The sequence below is a fragment of the Pomacea canaliculata genome, linkage group LG4 (genome assembly GCF_003073045.1).
Source record: "Pomacea canaliculata isolate SZHN2017 linkage group LG4, ASM307304v1, whole genome shotgun sequence".
NCBI lineage: Eukaryota > Metazoa > Mollusca > Gastropoda > Architaenioglossa > Ampullariidae > Pomacea > Pomacea canaliculata.
In genome coordinates, this window is record NC_037593.1 from 34,619,308 (window position 1) to 34,646,941 (window position 27,634).

Genomic DNA, 27,634 nt, shown 5'->3' on the forward strand with positions numbered 1-27,634 from the left:
ATGTGTGACAGGGAGACAAATCAGATAGAAACAAGTAAATTCTAATAACATGCCACACAATATCAGCACAAACTTTTACATTTCCTTTATTTTGATTTAAATAACGCAACACAACTTCAAGAAGACAAAAATCGCAGAAAATATCCAAGTGTTCATTCACAATGACCCCAAATTCTGTTTGTTGGCTGTTTCGCTGTCAAGCAACAAAATGGTGAACTCCCACAGAGTATCAGTTAAATTGTGTTTTAACTCTGTATAACTCTTTCTTACAGTCAATATTGGGTTTTCTCTGTACGAAGGTACACGAGCTTTTCTTCAATCACTCCCCCAATAGAATGGCTGTAAAATTCAATGATTGCTACTCGTTCCTTCCTGTAACTAAGAGAGTTGCTACAGACTTGTTTATACATTTATAATCAACATCTTCCCTCTCATTACCACTTTCCATACACCATTATATTCCTATCTTTTTGATAAAGGGACAAATATAGTGTTTCATGTTCAGAGATTTATTCCATCCTTTTTCCTCTGAACAAATCTCTCTAAATCGTTGGACAATTAAACACATTTGTGACATTATAATGTGTTATTTGGACACAATGGTGCACCATTTCTTTCAACACATCAACTTGCTAATTTTGACATGATAATGTATTCTCTGTAATTCATGCTGATACCATGGATGCCACGAACAGATCCTTTAAAAAAACATCAGTGATATTCTCTATATAAAGGATATAAACAACTCGCCAGTAGTAACATTTCCTTCATGTGATCAAACACTGACTTTTGTTGACAATATTACGATAAACAAAATTACAGATACAGTTTATATCTGTTAGCGTGCTGTTTCTAAGGGTTACCCTACACAAACAGATTTCCCCTGTCGATCATGTCGATCAAGTTACTTTCCTTCTACAGTCGCGCCTCGCGTTACGAGCGTCTCTCCATACGAGCAATTCCCATTACGAGCAAAAACATTCTCGGAAAATTCTCCTCACTATTCCAGCATTTGTTCGGGTTACGAGCGTTACGTCACGTGCTTCCTGTCGACACATGGCGCGCGCCACGTGCGCTGTTTGCTGGGAGCGGAAGCAGCTGTGACTACTCCTGTGTTGAGAAGCTGCTGCTGGTGCACCAACGAGCAGTTAAAGGCGATTCTGTCTGAAGGTGCTAGGTGCACAGACAAAGGCACTGTATGTGGACCTTGTCAGGTGCCTGGCCACAAGCCAATGGAGGAGAAGCTTAGAATGGAGGATAGGCTTACCCTCCTGCTCTACACCAATGCACGTGGAGATGACATAATCAAGCCGTTGCTCGTGTACCACTCAAAGAATCCACAAGTTTTCAGTGCTGCTTGGTAGAAAAGTTACTTTAAATCTGCCTAAAATACTATGTTCATTGATTTTTATGTTGATAACTTTATGGCGTGGAACGGATTAATTGGATTTCCATTATTTTAAATGGCGACATTAGTTTCGAGATACGAATTTTTCGCGATACGAGCTACGTTATGCAACGCATTAAATTCGTAACTCGAGGCGCGACTGTGCTAATAAATATATAAATTACTGTAGTTTCTGCTAATAAATATATTACTGCAGTTGCAATAAATAAATCTGTTTCCTTCAAGATCCCATGTCATTGTTTCAAGCTATGCCTTATAATCCTACACAAGCATATACTACCAACACGGATGATAAGCAGCCCTAGCGGGCAGATAGAGATTAAGGATGTGACGGTCAGAATAAAGAAACATTGAGTCATACAGGCACAGCTGCTAGCAGGACAATATAAATATTCTGTCATCTATGATAAAAGAAAATGTGATTATTAAAACCACATGCCAAAAGAGAAGCCACCCAATAGATGATGTATTATTTTAGTACATGTTACAAGATAAAGAAAGATTGCACAATCATTATTTTTGTTTATATTACAAGAAACAATCCAGTCACTCATTACTCTGTAGGCAGTAATGAGAAAATCCTGTTAACCCTCTAACGGCCGTGACATTTTTATAGCACTAGGCATGAATGTGTCCTATACCATTTTGCCATTTATTTTCACGATAAAACTCACACACTGTGGCAGATGCAATTCCTCTGTTATTAAAACACAGCGAAAATTAGCGCAATTAACATGTACCACAAAGTACAAGGATAAAACATAGTAATGGTACTAAAAGATAGGAGTCTGTATCGAAAGATTTGGTCCAACGTTTGTTCCTAAATCTGAAAAACTCTGAGAACAGATTGGTTAAGGCCTACATTCTGCTGTTGTCACAAAAGTCCAGATTGTTTAGGCTGAAAAATTCTATTGACTGCTGAGCACACAAGACACATACAAGCTTTGTATGAACTCCACATGAACATCTCCAACAACAACCGCAAGTGTCTCTGACTTTCTTGTCCTTGGCTTTGGGGCAACGCAGCTGCTTCCTTGGCAACGGAGCTGCATTCCGTGCAGCTGTTGAAGGCAGTGAAGGTGATAGAGATGGTGTATAGTGTGCCTTATTCACCCCGGATTATTCTTCTTCACAGATTTTCCAAGTCCAACAAGTTCCTCGTCTTTCTTTGGCCAAAAAGAAGCCAGCATGCCATAATCATGAAAAACAAAGAGAGTAATATTCGTTTGTCTTCCTTTTGTTTATGTAAGAGCACGTGGCATCTTTTGTCTGGTTTTACGAATGGTCCCCGGCAAGGTAGACTTCTTAGCAAGAAGTTTCTCTCCCAGCCCATAGCTAGTGAAGAACTTGTCACCCATGATGTTCCTTCCACTATTTTCCCTCCCAGAGATCATGTCCCACACAACTCTTTCCCCCTGGTTCTGTACTCTTGGTTGGTCAGGTCTTCTCCCGTGTGTACTGGGCAACTAAAAACATCAGACATGGTGCTGTCACAGCAGACCCATATTTTATATCGTATTTCCCTGGCTCGCTGGGAATGTATTGTTTGAAATGACAACTAGCCCTAAAGACGACTAATTGTTCATCGGCAGTCACATTTCTGAGGGTTGGTAACATTCTTTCGAGTTATTTTATTTACCAAACATCAAATATTTTAGAGACTGGTGATAGCTTTTCCTCTGGTTGCCTTTGACATCGTTCAGCAGCATATCATCAACTCAAAGCTCTCTCCTCAACTGCACGAATATAGCTTTGAACATCGCTTTTAAAAACTAGTTCTCCCGTGTTTCTTGCTGCACAACTGCTCTAGACGGTGATCCTGAGCTCTACAGACACCAGCTAGTCACTACACCATACAGCACTCCAATGTAGTGTTTGTCACTTTTTTTCCAGTTTCCGCCATAAACTAACTCGCTCTCCTTGTTCATTCATGCTATAATGAGGTCACAAATCGCTACTGTAATCATTGTACAATAAGGAAGCAATCTTTGTAGGGTCCACCTCTAGTTTAGTTGATTCCTTGTTACTCCTCGAGGAGTGTAGGGCCACAACAGGGTCCGCCACTACGCGAGACATTATCTCGACTGAAGACAGAGGGATAATGGACACAAACAGAGGTTCTAAAGGGACTTTATGGGTAATTCTACACACAGATAAGAAGTACCGTGAGGTCAGGCACACACAGGGCAGGTGAGGGGAACAATTTGGATGACGCCATGTTTATTTCATCCGCAAGCACGTGACATTTAAACCCGGGGTCGTACAGACCCCCCCCCCCCCCCCCGGTGGTTGACGATAAAATTTTAATTTGCGCTACGAATTTTGCAGATAGTTGAAAATTCATTGAAACCACAATGCGACCATCACTAAAGGGTAAAAGTCAAGAAATTTCAGTGTTGAGATAAACGGTTCGCGCTTTATAACAGCGGCCGTTAGAGGGTTAATGATGATAGCTACGAGGCCATGCATAGACATATATATATAAAACACGCCATATAAATTTGTTAAAAATTAAACCTTTCTAGTCCAAATTAAACATCAAGTAGAAGTATGGTAAATTACAGCTTTTCAAACAAATAGCTGCGAATTAAGACCAAAGTGAATGACTAACATCGAAAATCTGCCATGTGAATGTACAAATTAGACATAAAACTAGCGAAATAATTAATTTCACCAGCAAGTATTAAACATAAACAAACTATATATTAAGCGCCTTTTTAACACTGATGAGCTACACATTCATTATGTTGAGAAGTGTCTTCATGGCGACAGACGTCCTCCCTCTGTGCTGCTAAGCAGTGGAACTCTCTTCCACATCACATTCACCACTCAGACTACAAGGCTACATTCACACGCTCTGTGAAAACATGTTTGTTGACAAAGTACTATCCCGGAATGATTCTTAGTAAACCCTAACTCCCTGGCAATACTGTCTGTCATGCTAACCATCATGTAACGACTCTTACACTGTGTATAACAGGGGTCTCAAACTCATATTAGCATGTGGGCCGCAGTGGAAAGTAACAGCCAGTCAGCGGGCCGCACCACGAAAAGAAAATGTTTTTTCATTAAATTTTACCAACACTACTGTCTGCAGTTAAATGCTAAAATAAAGTTTTTATAATTATTAATTACATTTAGTGTAGTTTATTACATGCACAGGCAGTTTAGTTTATTAAAATAAGTTGACGTTGTCTGTCACTAATAACGGCGGTAATTTTCACCGCGGGAGTTAATCACCAAGCACAACATACATATACACCGCGGACGTGGCCACGGGCCGCACAAAAATGTTTCGCGGGCCGCGTGTTTGAGACCCCTGGTGTATAGTATCTACATCTCTTCATACCTTCATCATTGCTTTACACTCTACTCTTGTACCTCATCTGATGTTGTTCACTGTGTCTATAGAACCTACTGTCTACTGGCTGTTATCTTGTACCTCATCTTGATGTTTAGTGTCTATAGTACCTCACTGTCTACTGTTATCTTGTACCTCATCTTGATGTTTAGTGTCTATAGTACCTCACTGTCTACTGTTATCTTGTACCTCATCTTGATGTTGTTAGTGTGTCTATAGTACCTCACTGTCTACTGTTATCTTGTACCTCATCTTTATGTTGTTAGTGTGTCTATTGTACCTCATCTTTATGTTGTTCAGTGTGTCTATACTACCTCACTGTCTACTGTTATCTTGTACCTCATCTTTATGTTGTTCAGTGTGTCTGTAGTACCTCACTGTCGACTACCTGTTATCTTTCATCTATCATTATTGGTCTGCGCAGAGAGCGCCATCTACCTTTGGTCGTTTTAAGTTCACATTATTATTAACAACGCAAATTAAAAGTTCTGTTTTGCAGCTGTAGATGAGTACAGTCACATGTACACACATGCTGGTAAATGTATTTGATGTACAGAAAGATTTACTCCAGGAACAAGCAGACTAGGACAGTTGTAGACAAGTCGTTCATGGCAAAGGTCAGTAGCAAGACACAAGTAAAGCAGAGCGAAAAATGAAACAAAACATTGGTACAATAATTTTACAAGACATCATTTGTCAGCTCAGTATAATAATGTGAGCAACTTTATGTGTGGTAGGTACTATTTGAGTCATTTCTTGTCTTCAAAACCACAAAGATCTTGTTGAAGACTCATCTCACTTCTCCTCTGGGACTGAGTCACGTGGTTTGTGTTCCAAATGAATGCGCGTCTGATGTGAGGCAATCTGAGGTGGATCTTATCCTAGCCCGCTGTCTTCTTCAAACATGTTATCACAAAATGACAGACCAGCCAGCCTGCAAGAGAGGCGGAGAAATGCAGGGTCCAGCAAAGGACAGAGAGGCGAACACGCGGAGTGACGGAACTTGAGACGGGTCATGACCTGAGGGATGATGAGGACCCGTATGTCGGACTTTTATTCCGCAATCATGTTGCCATGCTCGGATTCGCTGGCCATTTGAAACATGATCTTGTCGCACACTTCCTTTGCCCGCATGTAAGTGGTTCACCGGGTTAGACCAACTCTGGTCACTTTGACCCTTTCACAGACTGAAAGGATTAGTTCGTACTGCATGTCGAGACAAACACCGCCGATCTCTCAAGTGATTCTGATTAAAACTCGTGTGAAAGATGTTATAAAACAACTCTTTTAACAGTGGATAGTCATACATAAATAATTTAGGATCTTACAGTGGAACCTCGGATTACCAGTGACCTCGTCTGTGAGTGCTTTGCAAGACTAACATTAAAAAAAATGTGTAAACTCGGTAAACGAGCATAATTGAGCAATACGAGCATCACGTGAGCTCTCTCCTCCCCACCCCTCTCTCGCTGATGGATTGTGGGTAATTCTCTCACGATGGACTTCACTTGGCATGCCTCGCTCTCACAGTCACCATCACATGATCGTTAGAGCCAATTGCAACCACGTGCGTCTGCACGGAAACAATGGGCCTCGCCCAGAAAAAGGCTGAGAGGAGGATTAGGGTTAGGAGGACGTATTCTGATGGAAATTAAGAATGAAATAATAGAAAAGCACGAACGAGGTATGAGGGTCAGAGTTCGCGAAAGTGTAACGTCAACGATCTGCAGCACATTGAAGGAGAGATAAGGTGGGTAGATGCTGGAAAAGGAGTCACCAGAGTATCAAAGCAACGGCCACGAGTTCTGCAAGATGAAGAAAAAGTTGCTTCTTGTGCGGATAAACGAGAAGCAACTATAGCAGGTGATTCTGTCACCGAGAATGTAATCTGGGAGAGGGCAACGGCCCTGTGCACCGACCTCGTCAGCAATCTGCCATGTACAGAAAACAAAGAAAGTTTTAAGACAAACGGAATGGTTTGATAGAAGTGGCATCCATAGTATTGTGAGGCATAGTATGGCATGAATAAATATTTTGGGGTTCTGAAACGAATCGTCTGCATTTTAAACATTTCTCACGTGAAAATTTGCTTCGATATACGAGTGATTTGAATTACGAGCACGAATTATGTTTGTAATCCGAGGTTCTACTGTAAATAACCATTGTAGTACTTTTTGTGGAATATTGATGTAACCGGCCGGTCTTAACTGTAGCTAACCTTTGCCCTCGCACATGGTACTTCCGCTAGCTAGCCTGTGTACTAGCGGTGGTAAAGGGGTGTGAGACTGAGGGACGGGTGCGTGCGGGGCTTTGAAGGTTTCAATGCGGCCTACAAACGGGGCTTTCACGGGAAATGACGGTTGTAAACGGGTACAGCCGCCTGGGTTCCTTGACGATACCACTTTCAAATCCCGCTGGGTTCAGACTTAGTTTCCCGCGAGGGACCCACATCTGGACTCGGATTGGTCCAATAACGAACCCATGATTTCTTGCAGGCTGGGAGGCTACTTCTGTTAGAGCACCTGTGGTTGACAGCACACAGTATCTGTCATACACAGACTTTTGTCCATGTGACATCTGAATCAAATAGCGTTTCCTTCTACTAATAAGCATGTTATGGTAGTTATAATAAATAATTCTGTAGTTTCAATAATAATATCAATATAATAAGATGCATAATAGACAAATCATTCTATATGCCATATAAACTTGAAAACACCTCTAATGCACATTCTTGTAATTCTTTTGTTTCAAAATGTGTAACATGGACAGTTCTCAACCTTGTGTCCTCTGTAAATATAATTTGGACAGTTCTCAACCTTGTGTTGTGTAGATCAGATGATTCTCAGACTTTTGTATTTAAAAATGTGTAGTGTGATCCATCGCTTCAACCTTTACTCTTTACAAATCTGTTACCATGACAATTTTACTAAATTCTGCAAAACACGTTCAGCGTTGTTCAGAATAGCCGTTAAACTGAAAAAGTGCCAGTATCTACTCCTCACCCATAGATAGCTGCATGTCACCTTATGGTGATCCTAACCCTGACAAGACCAGTAGCAATTCACTCATGCACAAATATTATTAGACAAACGTGTTGCAGCAGTCCACATGTTAGGAAGGAAGAGTACATGAAGATCCCTTAAACATACAAAAGGAAGGAAGAACACGGGAGGATGTGCCCTGAAATAATGTTAGAAAAGATGAGTACTTATGGATCCTTGTGTTGGTTGAAAACGTTTTTCACTGGTGCGCGTGGCTTTCCGACAGTCATTTTCTTCTCCTGAAAAAGTTTAAAAATTACAAACATACAGATGACCACGATAGTCTTCTGTTGGAGCTTCTAATAAATGTATGCAGTTTAACAGTATCCGTGAACAAAACCAACCAACTTGTGTAGGGGTGATGGGTGAGTGGGAAGGCCAGGAAGATCATCATGGAAAAGTCAAGGGGAGCTAAATACCATGAGTTGTTAACTCTTATCGTCTGGACAGTGGGTACTCTCAAACTGACAACAAGATGTATAACGAAACACATATCTACTCAAGTCTGTTACACTTTAAAGCATGTGTTGAAAGGGCTACAACTCATCTCTATGAAGGAAATATGTAAGAGCTGTATATATAAATATATCTATATACTACACAATGATTTACTGTAGATATTGTTCTTGTTTCTTGCTTATAATGTGAAATTATGCTCTACAATTAATTTTTTCACTACAAAGGCAACAAAATGTTATTATCATTGTGACTCATAACAAAAACAACCATTTGAAATTATAATTAGATGTTCCTGAGATCATGATTGAAAGATTGCATCACAGGTAAATAATTATGAATAATTAGGAATGCATCACACTATGTGTAAGATTAATAAGACAATTTATAATCAATTACTACGAAATTAAGAAAAGTGACCTGAAGTTTTTGGATGCAAAGCAATGCTGTTGATGATGATGATAATAATAATAGTGATAACGATAAAGCAGGTTTCTGTAGTGTAATAACCATGCTGACACTCAGTGCACTGTGCACAAGAACAAAGAACACAGGCGCAAAATGCACAAAGCACACATTCAAACACAAACCAGAGATTCGGCAAAATCTACACATATTACCAGACATAATAACAAACAGATTAACAATCATTCACAACAACGATACACCAGGAATATAACAGAAATGTTTAGCGTTGAATACAACACTACAAGCACCTCACACACTCAATACAAGTACCTGACACATTGAATACAGCACTACACGTACCTCACACACTGAATACAACACTACAAGCACCTCACACACTGAATACAACACTACAAGTACCTCACACACTAAATACAACACTACCTCACACACTAAATACAACACTACCTCACACACTGATTGATTACAACACTACAAGCACCTCACACACTGATTGATTACAACACTACAAGCACCTCACACACTAAATACAACACTACAAGCACCTCACACACTAAATACAACACTACAAGTACCTCACACACTCAATACAAGTACCTGACACATTGAATACAGCACTACACGTGCCTCACACACTGATTGATTACAACACTACAAGCACCTCACACACTGAATACAACACTACCTCACACACTGATTGATTACAACACTACAAGCACCTCACACACTGAATACAACACTACCTCACACACTAAATACAACACTACAAGCACCTCACACATTAAATACAACACTACAAGTACCTCACATACTAAATACAACACTACAAGCACCTCACACACTGAATACAACACTACAAGTACCTCACACACTGAATACAACACTACAAGCACACTGAATACAACACTACCTCACACACTAAATACAACACTACCTCACACACTAAATACAACACTACAAGTACCTCACACACTAAATACAACACTACAAGCACCTCACACACTAAATACAACACTACAAGTACCTCACACACTAAATACAACACTACAAGCACCTCACACACTAAATACAACACTACAAGCACACTGAATACAACACTACCTCACACACTGAATACAACACTACCTCACACACTAAATACAACACAACAAGTACCTCACACATTAAATACAACACTACAAGTACCTCACATACTAAATACAACACTACAAGTACCTCACACACTAAATACAACACTACAAGCACCTCACACACTAAATACAACACTACCTCACACACTAAATACAACACTACAAGCACCTCACACACTAAATACAACACTACAAGCACCTCACACACTAAATACAACACTACCTCACACACTAAATACAACACTACAAGTACCTCACACACTAAATACAACACTACAAGCACCTCACACACTAAATACAACACTACAAGTACCTCACACACTAAATACAACACTACAAGCACCTCACACACTAAATACAACACTACCTCACACACTAAATACAACACTACAAGCACCTCACACACTAAATACAACACTACAAGCACCTCACACACTAAATACAACACTACCTCACACACTAAATACAACACTACAAGTACCTCACACACTAAATACAACACTACAAGCACCTCACACACTAAATACAACACTACAAGTACCTCACACACTAAATACAACACTACAAGCACCTCACACACTAAATACAACACTACAAGCACACTGAATACAACACTACCTCACACACTGAATACAACACTACCTCACACACTAAATACAACACAACAAGTACCTCACACACTAAATACAACACTACCTCACACACTAAATACAACACTACAAGTACCTCACACACTAAATACAACACTACAAGCACCTCACACACTAAATACAACACTACAAGTACCTCACACACTAAATACAACACTACAAGCACCTCACACACTAAATACAACACTACAAGCACACTGAATACAACACTACCTCACACACTGAATACAACACTACCTCACACACTAAATACAACACAACAAGTACCTCACACATTAAATACAACACTACAAGTACCTCACATACTAAATACAACACTACAAGCACCTCACACACTGAATACAACACTACAAGTACCTCACACACTGAATACAACACTACATGCACACTGAATACAACACTACCTCACACACTAAATACAACACTACCTCACACACTAAATACAACACTACAAGTACCTCACACACTAAATACAACACTACAAGCACCTCACACACTAAATACAACACTACAAGTACCTCACACACTAAATACAACACTACAAGCACCTCACACACTAAATACAACACTACAAGCACACTGAATACAACACTACCTCACACACTGAATACAACACTACCTCACACACTAAATACAACACAACAAGTACCTCACACACTAAATACAACACTACAAGCACCTCACATAATAAATACAACACTACAAGCACCTCACACATTAAATACAACATTACAAGCCCACTACCTCACACACTAAATACAACACTACAAGCACCTCACACACTAAATACAACATTACAAGCACACTACCTCACACACTAAATACAACACTACAAGCACCTCACACACTAAATACAACAATACAAGCACCTCACACACTAAATACAACACTACAAGCACCTCACACACTAAATACAACACTAATAAGATCCCAAACACTAAACACTCCTCCACTCTTTGATCATCTGCATACATCTCGTGCTCTGACACTGGCAGCAAATCCGACATCTCATTATGTATTTACTATTATCTCAGTCCTCAAGACAACATCAAAGCACGCATGCGCAGTGCTGATAGTGTGATCTCAGACATGAAGACAACATTCAATGTCTATGCACAATACTGAGGGTGGCAAACATCAAGACCAGTGCTTTCCTTACATCAGCTTCTGAAGAATTCAGTAGATTAGGCGAGGGACCCAGCCTGTGATGTCAGTTAAAGAATAGAGTGAATATTCACGCCTTGCCACTCACAGCATACAAACAAACACACAAGCAAACGGACACTACAATATGCTACAACAATAAACCATCAAGCATCCAGTCGCGCCTCCTACTTCCTGATTCTGCAAGGAACCAAGTGGAAGTAATATTTGTGTGATTGCATGGCTGTCTCCACACCTTGGGGACTGTACACGACATTGATGGTCTGCTACCATTCATCCACTGTGAAAGCTGTTACATTCACCCACTGTGAAAGCTGTTATATTCACCCGCTGTGAAAGCTGTTACATTCACCCACTGTGAAAGCTGTCACATTCACCCACTGTGAAAGCTGTCACATGTAGCACAGTATCCATGCGGGGCCCAAGGCTCGTGTCGGTCGCCCATCTTGTATCCGAAGTACAAATGATTTGCCTTCTTCCCTTGAGATGCCATTCTTTACTTCTGGTTGGCAAATGTCACTTGGCCACGAATACCGCATTGTCCCCGGTATTCACGCACGTTCAGGACACTAGTGCTGTGTATTGTAACTGCATGGGTAAGCTAGTAACAGTGGACGTAACAGTGGATGTAACAGCAGCTTACACTGTGTCCCACCAAGTGTGAAATATTTTACTAACCCTAACTCTTGGTGCCCGGGCTATATATAGTACACTGTGACGTCAGCTTACTTCAGCAGCCGCCTGGCAGCAGTACTGCATTACATCCCAAAATGACGCAATAAACTCAGGATGACGTGTGTATGACGGTATTGTGCAATGTGATGCAATATGACGTCATTCTAGGCTTATTTATGACGTTGTTACAGTCCTTCTGACAGTGTCATTCAATGAAAGCTTGACCTTGTCTACCACCAGTTGTGGATGACTGACACACACTGACAGTCACACACATTGACACTGACACTGTAATAACACAGACAAACCACGTGTACACAGTCTATGGGTGATGACAGCTCCATGACACAGGCACACAAACAACAAACACTCAGAGTTTCAGCGAGTTATTCACCAAATGTTTGACTTTGAACTCTCAGACTTTCAACTATCACATTATGAACTCTTCAGCTCTGACCTCTAACCCCTGGGTGTACGTGGACTGGGGGGGGTGGAACAAATGTTTAGTGGGTGCCTCACTGCTACACAAACACCTGCAACATAGACATGGGGCGTGGGGTGAACTGTAACCCAGGTAATGGGTCAGGGTTGGTGTGTAAGGTTAGCTCTACCCCGAGTGTCGCTCACTGGTTGACCCGAAGTGTCAAGGACTGCAGGTTAGTGTCAAGCTCTGCCGTGTCCCTTCCCCGAGCAGGGTTAGTGCTCACTTGAATTAGTCATGAAAGGCTACTCACTGGTGCAGGCATTGCCTGGACTACTTCACGGGTGGCCGGCTTGCCTGTGACGTCAATGAACTTCCACGCGCTGCGCGTGTGCTCACTGGGTTTGTCCCCAACTTCAGTGCCACGCTGAATGCTGACCCCGAAGATATCCTCATGGAACCTGTTGGCATTCTGGAGACATGAATAGGAAACTGTTAGCATCTGACTATAAATAGAAATCGTGCTTATGTGTAGGTTATGTCATTCGTGCCTCGTTAAAACGTTTATTACTAGCGGAAGTAGAATTATATGAGTGCGGAGCTGCGCACTGATCTGTAACGCCCATGTTGCACCTGTCCACGACCACCCACTTGCCAACACTGCGTGACAAGCGGGTGGACAGTCACACAGTGCAGCTACAGTCACAGTCAAGGTACAGTCAGGTACAGTCACAGTCAAGTTACAGTCACAGAGTACAGACAGCTACAGTCACAGTCAAGGTACAGTCAGGTACAGTCACAGTCACACAGTGCAGCTACAGTCACAGTCAAGGTACAGTCAGGTACAGTCACAGTCACACAGTACAGCTACAGTCACAGTCAAGGTACAGTCAGGTACAGTCACAGTCACACAGTGCAGCTACAGTCACAGTCAAGGTACAGTCAGGTACAGTCACAGTCACACAGTACAACTACAGTCACAGTCAAGGTACAGTCAGGTACAGTCACAGTCACACAGTACAGCTACAGTCACAGTCAAGGTACAGTCAGGTACAGTCACAGTCAAGTTACAGTCACAGAGTATAGACAGCTACAGTCACAGTCAAGGTACAGTCAGGTACAGTCACAGTCACACAGTACAGCTACAGTCACAGTCAAGGTACAGTCACAGTCACACAGTACAGCTACAGTCACAGTCAAGGTACAGTCAGGTACAGTCACAGTCACACAGTACAGCTACAGTCACAGTCAAGGTACAGTCAGGTACAGTCACAGTCAAGTTACAGTCACAGAGTATAGACAGCTACAGTCACAGTCAAGGTACAGTCACAGTCACACAGTACAGCTACAGTCACAGTCAAGATACAGTCACACAGTACAGACAGCTACAGTCACAGTCAAGGTACAGTCACAGTCACACAGTACAGCTACAGTCACAGTCAAGGTACAGTCAGGTACAGTCACAGTCACACAGTACAGCTACAGTCACAGTCAAGGTACAGTCACAGTCACACAGTACTGCTACAGTCACAGTCAAGGTACAGTCAGGTACAGTCACAGTCACACAGTACTGCTACAGTCACAGTCAAGATACAGTCACACAGTACAGCTACAGTCACAGTCAAGTTACAGTCACAGAGTACAGACAGCTACAGTCACAGTCAAGGTAGAGTCAGGTACAGTCACAGTCACACAGTACTGCTACAGTCACAGTCAAGGTACAGTCAGGTACAGTCACAGTCACACAGTACAGCTACAGACACAGTCAAGATACAGTCACACAGTACAGACAGCTACAGTCACAGTCAAGATACAGTCACACAGTCAAGTTACAGTCACACAGACAGCTACAGTCACAATCAAGGTACAGTCACAGTGCAGACAGCTACAGTCACAGTCAAGGTACAGTCAGGTACAGTCACAGTCACACAGTACTGCTACAGTCACAGTCAAGTTACAGTCACACAGTACAGACAGTACAGTCACAGTCAAGTTACAGTCAGGTACAGTCACAGTCAAGTTACAGTCACACAGTACAGACAGCTACAGTCACAGTCAAGGTACAGTCAGGTACAGTCACAGTCACACAGTACAGCTACAGTCACACAGTACAGACAGCTACAGTCACAGTCAAGTTACAGTCACACAGTACAGACAGCTACAGTCACAGTCAAGGTACAGTCAGGTACAGTCACAGTCAAGGTACAGCTACAGTCACAGTCAAGGTACAGTCACACAGTACAGACAGCTACAGTCACAATCAAGATACAGTCACACAGTACAGTCAGCTACAGTCACAGTCAAGGTACAGTCACAGAGTACAGTCAGCTACAGTCACAGTCTAGGTACAGACAGCTACAGTCACAGTCTAGGTACAGACAGCTACAGTCACAGTCAAGTTACAGTCAGGTACAGTCACAGTCACACAGTACTGCTACAGTCACAGTCAAGGTACAGTCAGGTACAGTCACAGTCAAGGTACAGTCACAGTCAAGGTACAGTCACAGTCACAGTCAGTACAGTCACAGTCAACAGTACAGTCACACAGTACAGACAGTACAGTCACACAGTACAGACAGCTACAGTCACAGTCAAGTTACAGTCAGGTACAGTCACAGTCACACAGTACTGCTACAGTCACAGTCAAGATACAGTCACACAGTAGAGACAGCTACAGTCACAGTCAAGTTACAGTCACACAGTACAGACAGCTACAGTCACAGTCTAGGTACAGACAGCTACAGTCACAGTCACACAGTGCAGCTACAGTCACAGTCAAGGTACAGTCAGGTACAGTCACAGTCAAGGTACAGTCAGGTACAGTCACAGTCACAGTCACAGGTACAGTCACAGTCAAGTACAGTCACACAGTACAGACAGCTACAGTCACAGTCAAGTTACAGTCACACAGTACAGACAGCTACAGTCACAGTCAAGGTACAGTCACACAGTACAGACAGCTACAGTCACAGTCAAGTTACAGTCAGGTACAGTCACAGTCACACAGTACTGCTACAGTCACAGTCAAGATACAGTCACACAGTAGAGACAGCTACAGTCACAGTCAAGTTACAGTCACACAGTACAGACAGCTACAGTCACAGTCTAGGTACAGACAGCTACAGTCACAGTCAAGATACAATCACACAGTACAGCTACAGTCACAGTCAAGGTACAGTCAGGTACAGTCACACAGTACTGCTACAGTCACAATCACACAGTACAGACAGCTACAGTCACAGTCAAGGTACAGTCACACAGTACAGACAGCTACAGTCACAGTCAAGGTACAGTCACACAGTACAGACAGCTACAGTCACAGTCAAGGTACAGACAGCTACAGTCACAGTCTAGGTACAGACAGCTACAGTCACAGTCAAGGTACAGTCACACAGTACAGACAGCTACAGTCACAGTCTAGGTACAGACAGCTACAGTCACAGTCAAGGTACAGTCACACAGTACAGACAGCTACAGTCACAGTCAAGGTACAGTCACAGAGTACAGACAGCTACCGTCACAGTCTAGGTTCAGACAGCTACAGTCACAGTCAAGATACAGTCAGCTACAGTCACAGTCAAGGTACAGTCACAGAGTACAGACAGCTACAGTCACAGTCTAGGTACAGACAGCTACAGTCACAGTCAAGATACAGTCAGCTACAGTCACAGTCAAGGTACAGTCACAGTCAAGATACAGTCAGCTACAGTCACAGTCAAGATACAGTCAGCTACAGTCACAGTCAAGATACAGTCAGCTACAGTCACAGTCAAGGTACAGTCACAGTCAAGATACAGTCAGCTACAGTCACAGTCAAGATACAGTCACACAGTACAGCTACAGTCACAGTCTAGGTACAGTCAGCTACAGTCACAGTCAAGGTACAGTCAGATACAGTCACAGTCAAGATACAGTCCCTCAGTTCACACAGTCACACACTTCACATAACCACACAAAAGGAAACAAAAGTGTGAGGTACCTTCAGCTTGAGGACAAAGTTCTTGGCCTTGTCCGGCTCCATGTTTCCCAGCTGACACAGGATGTGTTCCAGTGTCTTTGTCACATCGTTGGCCATGGAGACATCACCGCAAACATAGAAATGGCCTCCTCGCTTGACCACTGTCTCAAACGTGGCTGCTGCATTGCTGTACAGGATGTCTTGCACGTACACCTGAGACATGTAAGCACAAGCAGCTGACACTCACTCACCTGTGTAACATCACTGCCACACAAATCAGTCAATCACAGGTGTGGACACCCACACGACAGAGAAAAAGCCGATGGAGTGATCAGGGATTTGATTTCTACAGGTCAGTCAAGTCCATGTACTTAGTTTGGTCATCATGGACGTGGACTCTCTCTCTCTCTCTCGCACACACACACACACGCACACACGCATCCATTCACTTGTGCAGCGGACTAGACAGTCACCTGTCACAGACTACACGTCTATGAGTGCAACAGGAGGTCGCGGGGTTAGCACGCGGAGATGAAATAAGTTTGAGAGATGGAGTGCAGCCTGTGAGGTATAATAAACTTGATAGTGTTACACTAGCTTATAGTCTGTTACTATGGTACTACAATGTATTTGATAGTGTTACACTAGCTTATAGTCTGTTACTATGGTGCTACAATGTATTTGATAGTGTTACACTAGCTTATAGTCTGTTACTATGGTGCTGTTATAGACTACAATGTATTTGATAGTGTTACACTAGCTTATAGTCTGTTACTATGGTGCTGTTATAGACTACAATGTATTTGATAGTCTTACACTAGCTTATAGTCTGTTACTATGGTACTACAATGTATTTGATAGTGTTACACTAGCTTATAGTCTGTTACTATGGTGCTGTTATAGACTACAATGTATTTGATAGTGTTACACTAGCTTATAGTCTGTTACTATGGTACTACAATGTATTTGATAGTCTTACACTAGATTATAGTCTGTTAGTTACTAACAGGGCTTCTGCTAAGGCTAAATTCTTTGGGGTCCCAGGGACCCCTTCTTCAGATTTTTAAGGGGTCCCTGTTCTTCGCCCAACTTTGGAGGGGACCCCATTGACGAAAATTGAAGGGGTCCTCCGAACTTTTAATGCGTACTGTACGCAATTTTGTGCGTAAGCAGAAGCCCTGAATTACTATTGTACTGTTATAGACTATAGTGGGCTGGATGGAGTGTTACACTAGCTTATAGTTTGTTACTATGGTGCTGTTATAGACTACAATCAACTTGATAGTGTTACACTAGCTGACACAGTCGGACCTCCCTGTCGACCTGCCCTATGTGGAAAACCTCCGTTCATCGAATTGCTCGTTAGTTCAAGGCCGAATCAGAGTTCCCGTAAGACCAATGTACAGGTAGTCCTCGGGTTACGACGGTCTCGAGTTACGTCGTTTCGTGGTTACGACGCTCATTCCGACTTACGAGGTTTAGCGAAAGGTAGACTCATCTGATAACAGTGCATCAAAGAAAAGGAAGGCCATCACCGTGGAGGTGGAAATGGACATCATAAGGCAATCTGAGAAGGGGGAAACAGCAACAGAAATTGGCAGATCATTAGGACTTAGTCGCAGGCCTGACGAGAGGGGGAACAGGGGGGCTGGTGTACCCGGGCCCGCGGCTGTCAAGGGGGCCCGGCCTTGGTCAGTGGATTTTTTTTCTTCTTCTCCTTTTCTTTTTCTTTTAAAGAAAGGTCTAAGGACAGAACACCCAAGCATTACACATGCAGAAGTTGAGTTTCAAGTCTGTAGAATACAATTTCGTAACAATTAACTACGAAAGTCTGATCCTTTAACATCATTTTTCCTCATTTACTAACCACTCGCATGTAAACAACTTTATGTTCAAGTAGTGATGTAGATCCTAGTGCACTTGTCCTACTGTTTGCAGTCTATATTTCGTTACTGAATGAAGTGTAGATATTGTGATTCGAATTGTAAACATACATTATATACTGGGAAAATAATTTACGATTACAAGTACAAGGGGCCCGGAGAGGTCGTCTGTCCCGGGGCCCGAGCTGGCTCTCGGCGGCCCTGCTTAGTCGTTCGACTGTCGCTACGATTATCAAGATAAAGATCGCATCCTTGAACACGTGACAGGATCTGCTCCTATGACAGCGACAGTGATAACAAAGCGTACTGTACTGCACAATATTGTACTGTACTTATGTTTATTGATAATTATGTAGGGCACTGTGTTAGGATAGGTGTTTGGACAGGCTAAGTGTTTGCAGTACTGTACTGTTATTATGGTACGTACACCGTGGACTGGCTCTAAAATTCCATAGGAGAAGCGAAAGCCGGCGAATCAAATAGTGACGTCTTTTAAAAAATTACGTCATGACGCGCAGCCATAAAGGTTAACATTGTAAACGTTTATAAAACATTTATTTAACATTTTTGTTTTAAATGTTTTATTTTCAAACATTTTAAAAATGTTTTTAAAATGTTTTACTTAAAAATGTTTTTTTGGTAAATGTTTTTAAAATGTTTTTAAAACGTTTTATCTAAAACGTAAACCTTATTACAACCATGTAAACGTTTTTAAAACGTTTTTAAAACGTTTTCATGCTATCTGGGTTAATGTACATTACTGTATGAACGTATGATCCGACTTACGTCGAAATTCGGTTTACGATGCCACGTAAGAACGGATCACCGTCGTAAGTCGAGGACTACCTGCATTTTACAACTCAACTCGACGACTTGTTGGCTCCCAACCTCCGTGAGTCGAATTTTCTAAGGTCTTTGTGTTATTATTCTGGAGCTACACTCAGAATACTTTCACCGGAAAACCAAGAAAACAGCAAAATTCTTATCTCAATGCAATTGTCTCAAGGTAGTTTAACCCGTTTTTCCCTTCACCTGTGAATAGTGCATGTGTCGGTGTGGCTATGTGCTGTGAAAATGGTGAATGGTCATCGTCAGCTCCAAACGATGTCAGTCGCGGACAAAGTTACAGTCATCACAGATGTCGACAAAGGTAACGAGAAGAAAGTGGATTTCCACAAGTATGCTCTTCATTTTTCATAAAGAGAAAGAGAAGACTTTCAAACTCTGCAGAGAGAAGCCATGTGTCCATCAGAAGAGGATGAGGGAATGTCATTCAACAATGTGTTTTCAAGTGGTTTGTGCAAGCAGGGGATGTCTGTGGTGAACTAATGGACATTATTGCTGAGGAGCCGAAGGAAAGGGAGAGTGAGGATGAGGAAGAAGACGGCAACAATGTTGGTCCTCAGCCTGTCCTCCTGTCAACAAGAAGCGAGGCAGGCTCTTGACATACTCAGCACATTTTGGGATGGACGCCGGATCTTGAGGAAAATGTGTTTCAGTCCATGGAGCAGACTGAACAGTTTGTCCAGCGACATGCATCGCCACATCGACCTCAGACGAAGTTAGAAGACTTTTTTCTCTAAAGGTGTTTCGCTGCAGTGTGGGGTAGTACACACTGTAGAGACACGTGCTGGTATGTAGCCTACATGTATACAGATACAACGACAGTGTAATGAACAGTTATAATAATTAGGATAATAAATAAGTAAAAATTCTCCTTGATGAACTCGAAAACTCCGCAAGTCGATTATGTTTTTACTTTTGGTGAGCGAAGGTGTGCGTTTGACTTGGACTGAGCGAGATCCGACTGTAGTTTGTTATGTTTGTATCATTACACAGTGTAATGTGCTCGATGGAGTCTTACCTTTGGTTTTCCTTCTTCACGAGACAAAGCTAAGTAGTCTTCAGTCAAGACATTCAAGGATTTCATCAGGTTAATTTCGTCTCGGTAAATGTCGTCCATGGAGGCTTGTCGGCATCCGAAATAAATGTACATCTCACCCCAACCTCGGCGTTCTCCATCTGAAATCATCATCGTCATCGTCATCTTCGTCGTCACCAAGGACACAGACATTTATTGCTAATATTCTATGAAACATTCACTGGGATCGTGTCGCTGTATCAACTATACACATTTCCTTACTAACGTTTCCCAACATTCCCTGTTGCTGATTGATTCTACCAAACAGACAAGTCTTCTCATGTCATTTTGCAAATCATTCCCTTTATTTTGTCGTGTCTTTCTGCAAAATGTTTCGTTTGTTGCTTATTTCTACAAAACATTCACATTTTCTTGCCTAATTGTGCTTCCGCTTCGTGCTGTTGGTGTCTGTGAGGACTGTAGAAATGAGGTGCAACGATGCGCTGCTGTGTTTGTTTACTAAACGTGTTAGTGTTAGAGCTGTGAGCACATGTAGGCCCTGCTACACACTCTGACACACACCAGTCAACACTACTTACGAGATGGCAAGGGTTTCATGTCCATGTCAATCTTCCTCTGTTGCCAGAAACTTCGGAAGGGCGCTATGCCGGTACCAGGCCCCACCATAATGATGGGCAGCGTCTGGTCCTCGGGTAGGCGGAAGGCTGGTGCTCTGTGAGAATGACACAGGGTGCACTCATGGTACCCCATCTTTCTCTGTTTATCACTAGGAACTAGGTAGTACAACATTACAGCTTCTGACTTCTGGCTACTTATTGCTAAGAATGTTAGCCCCGCGGAAATTAGCTGGTAAAGCGATACACCCGGTGTTTCTTACTTTAAGTACCCAGGTGTGTACCCCTAGCAGCGCACTGGTGAGTTGCCTGTCTTCTGTACAAGACCATAGTTAGCTGAGTACAAGTCAGTTGTAAGCTGATAAAGTCAACTGCTGACACCTGTACAGGACAGTTACAGTACAGACACCAGTCTCTTAACTGTTGGGGCATGGCAGTCATGTCCTGAAGTCTCTTGAGGCAGATTATGGTCTTGGTGGGACAGACTATGAATGTTTTCTAGGTGGGACAGACTATGAATGTTTTCTAGGTGGGACACACTATGAATGTTTTCTAGGTGGGACACACTATGAATGTTCTCTAGGTGGGACAGACTATGAATGTTTTCTTGGTGGGACAGACTATGAATGTTTTCTAGGTGGGACAGACTATGAATGTTTTCTTGGTGGGACAGACTATGAATGTTTTCTAGGTGGGACACACTATGAATGTTTTCTAGGTGGGACAGACTATGAATGTTTTCTTGGTGGGACAGACTATGAATGCTTTCTTGGTGGGACACACTATGAATGCTTTCTTGGTGGGGCAGACTATGAATGTTTTCTTGGTGGGACAGACTATGAATGTTTTCTTGGTGGGACACACTGTGAATGTTTTCTTGGTGGGACAGACTATGAATGTTTTCTTGGTGGGGTAGACTATGAATGCTTTCTTGGTGGGACAGACTATGAATGTTTTCTTGGTGGGACAGACTATGAATGCTTTCTTGGTGGGACAGACTATGAATGTTTCTTGGTGGGACACACTATGAATGTTTTCTTGGTGGGACAGACTATGAATGTTTTCTTGGTGGGGTAGACTATGAATGCTTTCTTGCTGGGACAAACTATGAATGTTTTCTTGGTGGGGTAGACTATGAATGCTTTCTTGGTGGGACAGGGTTAGAGATGTCCTGCTTGTGGGATACCACGTCAGTAAAGTTTCTGTGGATAAAGCAAGTCTCGCTATGTGTTCTAAATGGTGTAGAATTCGCTAATTATAAAATACTTTCCGTTGTTTCACAAGTACCAGGGTTTCTGTAGTATTGCTACTAACTCGATAAAAATAAATGATTTGTAATTCTACACTATGTGGCTGCATGTATAAATGTCGCACAGACTTGCTGAGAGAAAAACATTTACAATGTGATTCTAAACGACACGAAAAGGTTGAGTTTCATCTTTTAAAGGACCAGTTTCATCTTTTAAAGGACCAGTTTCATTATTTAAAGAGCAAGTTTCATTAGTTTCGGGACAAGTCTTATTAATTTCTGCAGCAGTCATGCAATAAAGGAGTCGGGGGGATGTGTTTTTACGCCGAGCTAACAACTGAGGCCATGTCACTGTAAGGGAGAGTTAACAGACAAACAAAGAACCAGCCCGAGAGGAGAGTTCAACCCAGGACACCCAACCTTCACTCTATTGCTGACTAACCGTTGCGCCTCCGGACCACCCATCCAATAAAGGAGACCCTGCTATGAACCACCGATACAGAAGTCACAAATTTGACCAAGATCATGATACTTGTTCACAAGCTTAACAAATAACTAGCATGGCAAGCAAGCACGATCGTGAGACTGGTTCCCTTGCAGTTGATGGCAAGCAAGCCTAGTTATGATTTAGCTCACATACCAACTGTCTGCTACACCATCAGTGACAACGGGTACCTACGCTCGCACGGTGCACGGAACGGTTTCCCCCATGGCACACGTGTTCAGCCAGCCGGAACACACACCTTCGTGTATAGGTCCGGCGCCACCTGTACAGAGGAGTGTCAACATTATGCACGTACACACACACAGACAGAAAGACACAAAAACCAGGCAAATAAAATTCAAAGGCATACAGACAAAAACATGAAAATAAGCAGTTAACAAACAAACAAGACGAACCACAAGATCGAAGCGGCATATTTGAATACTGCTTGAGCTTTGATTTATATAAATATTATGGGATTTTTCTCAGATCCCAAGAAATAAATGAGAGAGAGATGTAGAGAGATGATGGTGAGATGCAAAGCCATGACATCCGATTCTCAATGTCAAGGGGACAGGCGCTGTAGCCACTTTGGGGAATAACCTGCTTCGTGTTCTGTGCTTGCATGAAATTCTCCCACAGATCGGCCAAGAACGGGGCAGATAGAGAGAAAAGGCGAAGAAATAGAGATGTGGCACATAAAGTGACAGATACGGAGATAAAAATGAAGGGGAAATAAAGCACGTAGGTGTAGAGTTATTGATTGATGTAACATTTGATAACATGGAGAAGAGTAGAGACAAGTGTGAGGAATAATTGTGTGAATTGTTATGTCCTCATTGACTGAATTCGGGGATTCCTCTTTAGCAGGAAGAGAGGGGTGACCTGTGATTTTGAAAGGGTCGTAAAATCGCCCTGTTAGGGTCCAGTGTCGACAAGCCAGGGACAGCTTATGACAGACAGAGCGACGTACATCCCCGCCTAGACAGGTGTGTAATGGGGTGGACAGTACTCGGACACCCTCTACATGAGTCTTGTATTGTTTGTAGGTCTTTGCAGGTTTTGTCTGGTCAATAAATCGTTGTTGTTGCTGTTGCTGTTGTTTCTCCCACAAATTCCTGAGGCGAAGAAACAAAGAGAGGGTTCAGGGGTGCTAACCCTGACACAGATTAAGGGGAGGAAATAACGAGTGAAGATGAATCGACAGATACAGAGATAAAGGGGAATAACCTACCTTGTGTTCTGTATCGAACAACAGCGATGGTTGCATGAATTTCTCCCACACATTCCTGAGGCGAAGAACTGATGCTGTAGAACCGTTGCTGCAGAAGCGGAAGCTGCGTCATCACCAGCGAAGGTGGAACTTTGAGAGAGGGAAACTGGTCCAGCACTTCCAGGAGATTGGGGTTAAGCTCATACCGCCACTCTTCATACGCCTTTGAGTCCTATCATCATCATCCCCATCGTCTTCATTATCATCGTCGTCGTTATCTTCATTGTCATCGTTGTTATTACTATTTGTACTGACAACTTCATTGCGACGACCTAATGATAGTCGTATTGTGGCAACAACAGTCTCAGCAGGTCCCTTTGTGTATGTGATGTCCCTCTGGGTATGTGACATGGTGTCAGTAATGTAGGTCACAGGGTTAGTCACTGTATGTGTCACATGGTGTCAGTAATGTAGGTCACAAGGTTAGTCACTGTATGTGTCACATGGTGTCAGTAATGTAGGTCACAGGGTTGGTCACGGTATGTGTCACATGGTATCAGTAATGTAGGTCACAGGGTTAGTCACTGTATGTGTCACATGGTGTCAGTAATGTAGGTCACAAGGTTAGTCACTGTATGTGTCACATGGTGTCAGTAATGTAGGTCACAGGGTTGGTCACTGTATGTGTCACATGCAGTCAGTCTTTGTATTGTACACGTGTGTGGTTACACTTGCATCTAAATCTACATCCACAGGTGAAGTCACAGGGTTAGGGTTAGTGATGTACAGACATACAGCCAGCTATAAATAGCCAGAAAGAATGGCGCTATTTCATAATGAGACTTGATGACATCCTGCTATAATGAAGCTTGATGGTATTATTTAAATAAGGCTATATGATGTTAATTAAATAAGGCTATATGGTGTTAAATAAGGCTATATGGTGTTACTTACATAAGGCTATATGGTGTTACTTGCATAAGGCTATATGGTGTTACTTACATAAGGCTATATGGTGTTACTTACATAAGGCTATATGGTGTTAATTACATAAGGCTATATGGTGTTACTTGCATAAGGCTATATGGTGTTACTTACATAAGGCTATATGGTGTTACTTACATAAGGCTATATGGTATTAATTAAATAAGGCTATATGGTGTTACTTACATAAGGCTATATGGTATTAATTAAATAAGGCTATATGGTGTTACTTACATAAGGCTATATGGAGTTAATTAAATAAGGCTATATGGTGTTATTTACATAAGGCTATATGGTGTTAATTAAATAAGGCTATATGGTGTTACTTACATAAGGCTGTATGGTGTTAATTAAATAAGGCTATATGGTGTTACTTACAGAAGGCTATATGGTATTAATTAAATAAGGCTATATGGTGTTAATTACATAAGGCTATATGGTGTTACTTACATAAGGTATATGGTGTTAATTAAATAAGGCTATATGGTGTTAATTAAATAAGGCTATATGGTGTTAAATAAGGCTATATGGTGTTACTTACATAAGGCTATATGGTGTTAATTAAATAAGCTATATGGTGTTACTTACATAAGGCTATATGGTGTTAAATAAGGCTATATGGTGTTACTTACATAAGGCTATATGGTGTTACTTACAGAAGGCTATATGGTGTTAATTAAATAAGGCTTTATGGTGTTACTTACATAAGGCTATATGGTGTTACTTACATAAGGCTATATGGTATTATTTAAATAAGGCTATATGGTGTTACTTACATAAGGCTATATGGTGTTAATTAAATAAGGCTATATGGTGTTACTTACATAAGGCTATAGGGTGTTAAATAAGGCTATATGGTGTTACTTACATAAGGCTATATGGTGTTACTTACATAAGGCTATATGGTGTTAATCAAATAAGGTTATATTGTGTTAAATAAGGCTATATGGTGTTACTTACATAAGGCTATATGGTGTTACTTACATAAGGCTATATGGTGTTACTTGCATAAGGCTATATGGTGTTAATTAAATAAGGCTATATGGTGTTACTTACATAAGGCTATATGGTGTTAATTAAATAAGGCTATATGGTGTTACTTACATAAGGCTATATGGTGTTAAATAAGGCTATATGGTGTTACTTACATAAGGCTATATGGTGTTACTTACATAAGGCTATGACTTTATTTGAGAATGAAGTTTTAAGCGGCTTAGTTTGACCAGTACAGCAAGATGCTTAAAGTATCTTGACAAGCTATTAACTGTCTGCTTACTGCTCAACTGATCTTTCCTCAAATTCCCTGTCAAAACGACTTTTCCAAGTACCTTTGCCAGCTGCTCCAGGCGGTCCTTGTCCATGTCCCGTGTGGCCAGGGTGGCCAGCAGCTGTAGAAAGGTTTGAGTGGGTGGCGTGGTGACATCCAGGAAGTGTGTCAGTGCTGTTCGCATGGAGCATACGGGCATTTTCTCAAATGGTGTCCAGTTTTTGGAGGATCCTACGAACATAGATACACAGATTACAAGTAAGAAAAAATATTGATGCTTTCTCAGTTTACAAGCTGAGATTTATCGCTAATATTTTACGGTCTTGTTCATAAGAGAATGTTCATAGCCACATGCTATGCTAAGCATGTTTTTCTGTGCGTTTACCTGTCTGCATTATCAGGGCAGGTAAGAACCGAAGCACGAGCCATAGAATCTGAAACTCTTATAAAACCTAAGACACAGTGTAGACAACCGTGTGCGACTATCAACACTTTTCTCCCTTTCAATCAAAGTAGGAGCAAGCACACAGCTGCAATGTAAAGACCAACAGACAGGCTTAGGGACCACCCTGTACAACAGACAAATGTAGAAATAGAACATCTTCAACAGAGACAAATGCTAGAAAACTCAAGGCATTACACTCGTGAAAAGATCCATACTTTAAGACCACACATCAGGGAACCAGAAAGCAATATCAAAGACAAGAAATCATGTCTACACCCAGAATGTGGATCCAGTTCGTAGATGGCAAAAGCAGCATCACATCAAAAAACTCTGGATTTAGTTCAAAGCTAAACACTGCAGTGTTTATCATGGTGATTATCATGATAATCATCAGTATGTATGGCTGATCTGTCGCAGTCTGTGTATGTTGATATGGTTTGTCTTGTGTGTAGATAAGTATGCATGTATGTATATGCATTCGTCCTTATATACGTAATGCACAATGCAGATAAGGATGTTTCTGTTGATGAGAGACCGCCATGGTTTGTGCTGGGCAAGCAGAGACTTCAGGTCTGTCGGCAGAAAACTAATCTCAGTGAACCTGTTGCTTACCCAGAGCTGAGGATACTTCTTGTAGAAATTCTGTTTTGACGACTTGCTCAGGGGCCGGGGCACCGTGCAGGCGAGCCAAGATGGCTTCCACGAGTTCGGGAGGATTAGAAGGGAATATTCCTAGATGGTCGCCAGGTAGGTATTGGAGTTCTGAGGAATCCTGGGTATTCAGTTTCACAAGAATAGTTTGTCTCCTGCAGTGAATAGCACACATTCATTAGAGTATAGGAATGATCATGAAGAAAAATGGATTTAATTTAATGAGAGTACAGTAACCACCTTAGTATGGACAACTTCGAAGGTGT

General features: G+C 41.9%; 1 protein-coding gene across 7 annotated transcripts in view; it reads right to left on the reverse strand.

Annotated features, from left to right (window-relative positions):
* Positions 1–4,975: 4,975 nt before the first annotated feature.
* LOC112563084 (nitric oxide synthase, brain-like) overlaps positions 4,976–27,634 on the reverse strand; it is a 98,985-nt gene continuing 76,326 nt past the window's right edge. For 5 of the 7 annotated variants that reach the window (XM_025236805.1, XM_025236808.1, XM_025236807.1 and 2 more), the window contains 9 exons: positions 27,330–27,523; positions 26,334–26,503; positions 24,043–24,253; positions 23,004–23,091; positions 21,040–21,173; positions 20,444–20,601; positions 16,718–16,909; positions 13,052–13,210; positions 5,011–8,052 (listed from right to left, as the gene is read on the reverse strand). In XM_025236805.1, coding sequence (XP_025092590.1) covers positions 7,981–8,052; positions 13,052–13,210; positions 16,718–16,909; positions 20,444–20,601; positions 21,040–21,173; positions 23,004–23,091; positions 24,043–24,253; positions 26,334–26,503; positions 27,330–27,523 — 1,378 coding nt within the window. In that variant the 3' untranslated portion in view covers positions 5,011–7,980. Of the gene's footprint in view, positions 8,053–11,637; positions 11,681–13,051; positions 13,211–16,717; positions 16,910–20,443; positions 20,602–21,039; positions 21,174–23,003; positions 23,092–24,042; positions 24,254–26,333; positions 26,504–27,329; positions 27,524–27,634 lie in introns of all 7 variants that reach the window. The other 2 variants (XR_003098958.1, XM_025236809.1) reach the window with 2 other exon arrangements.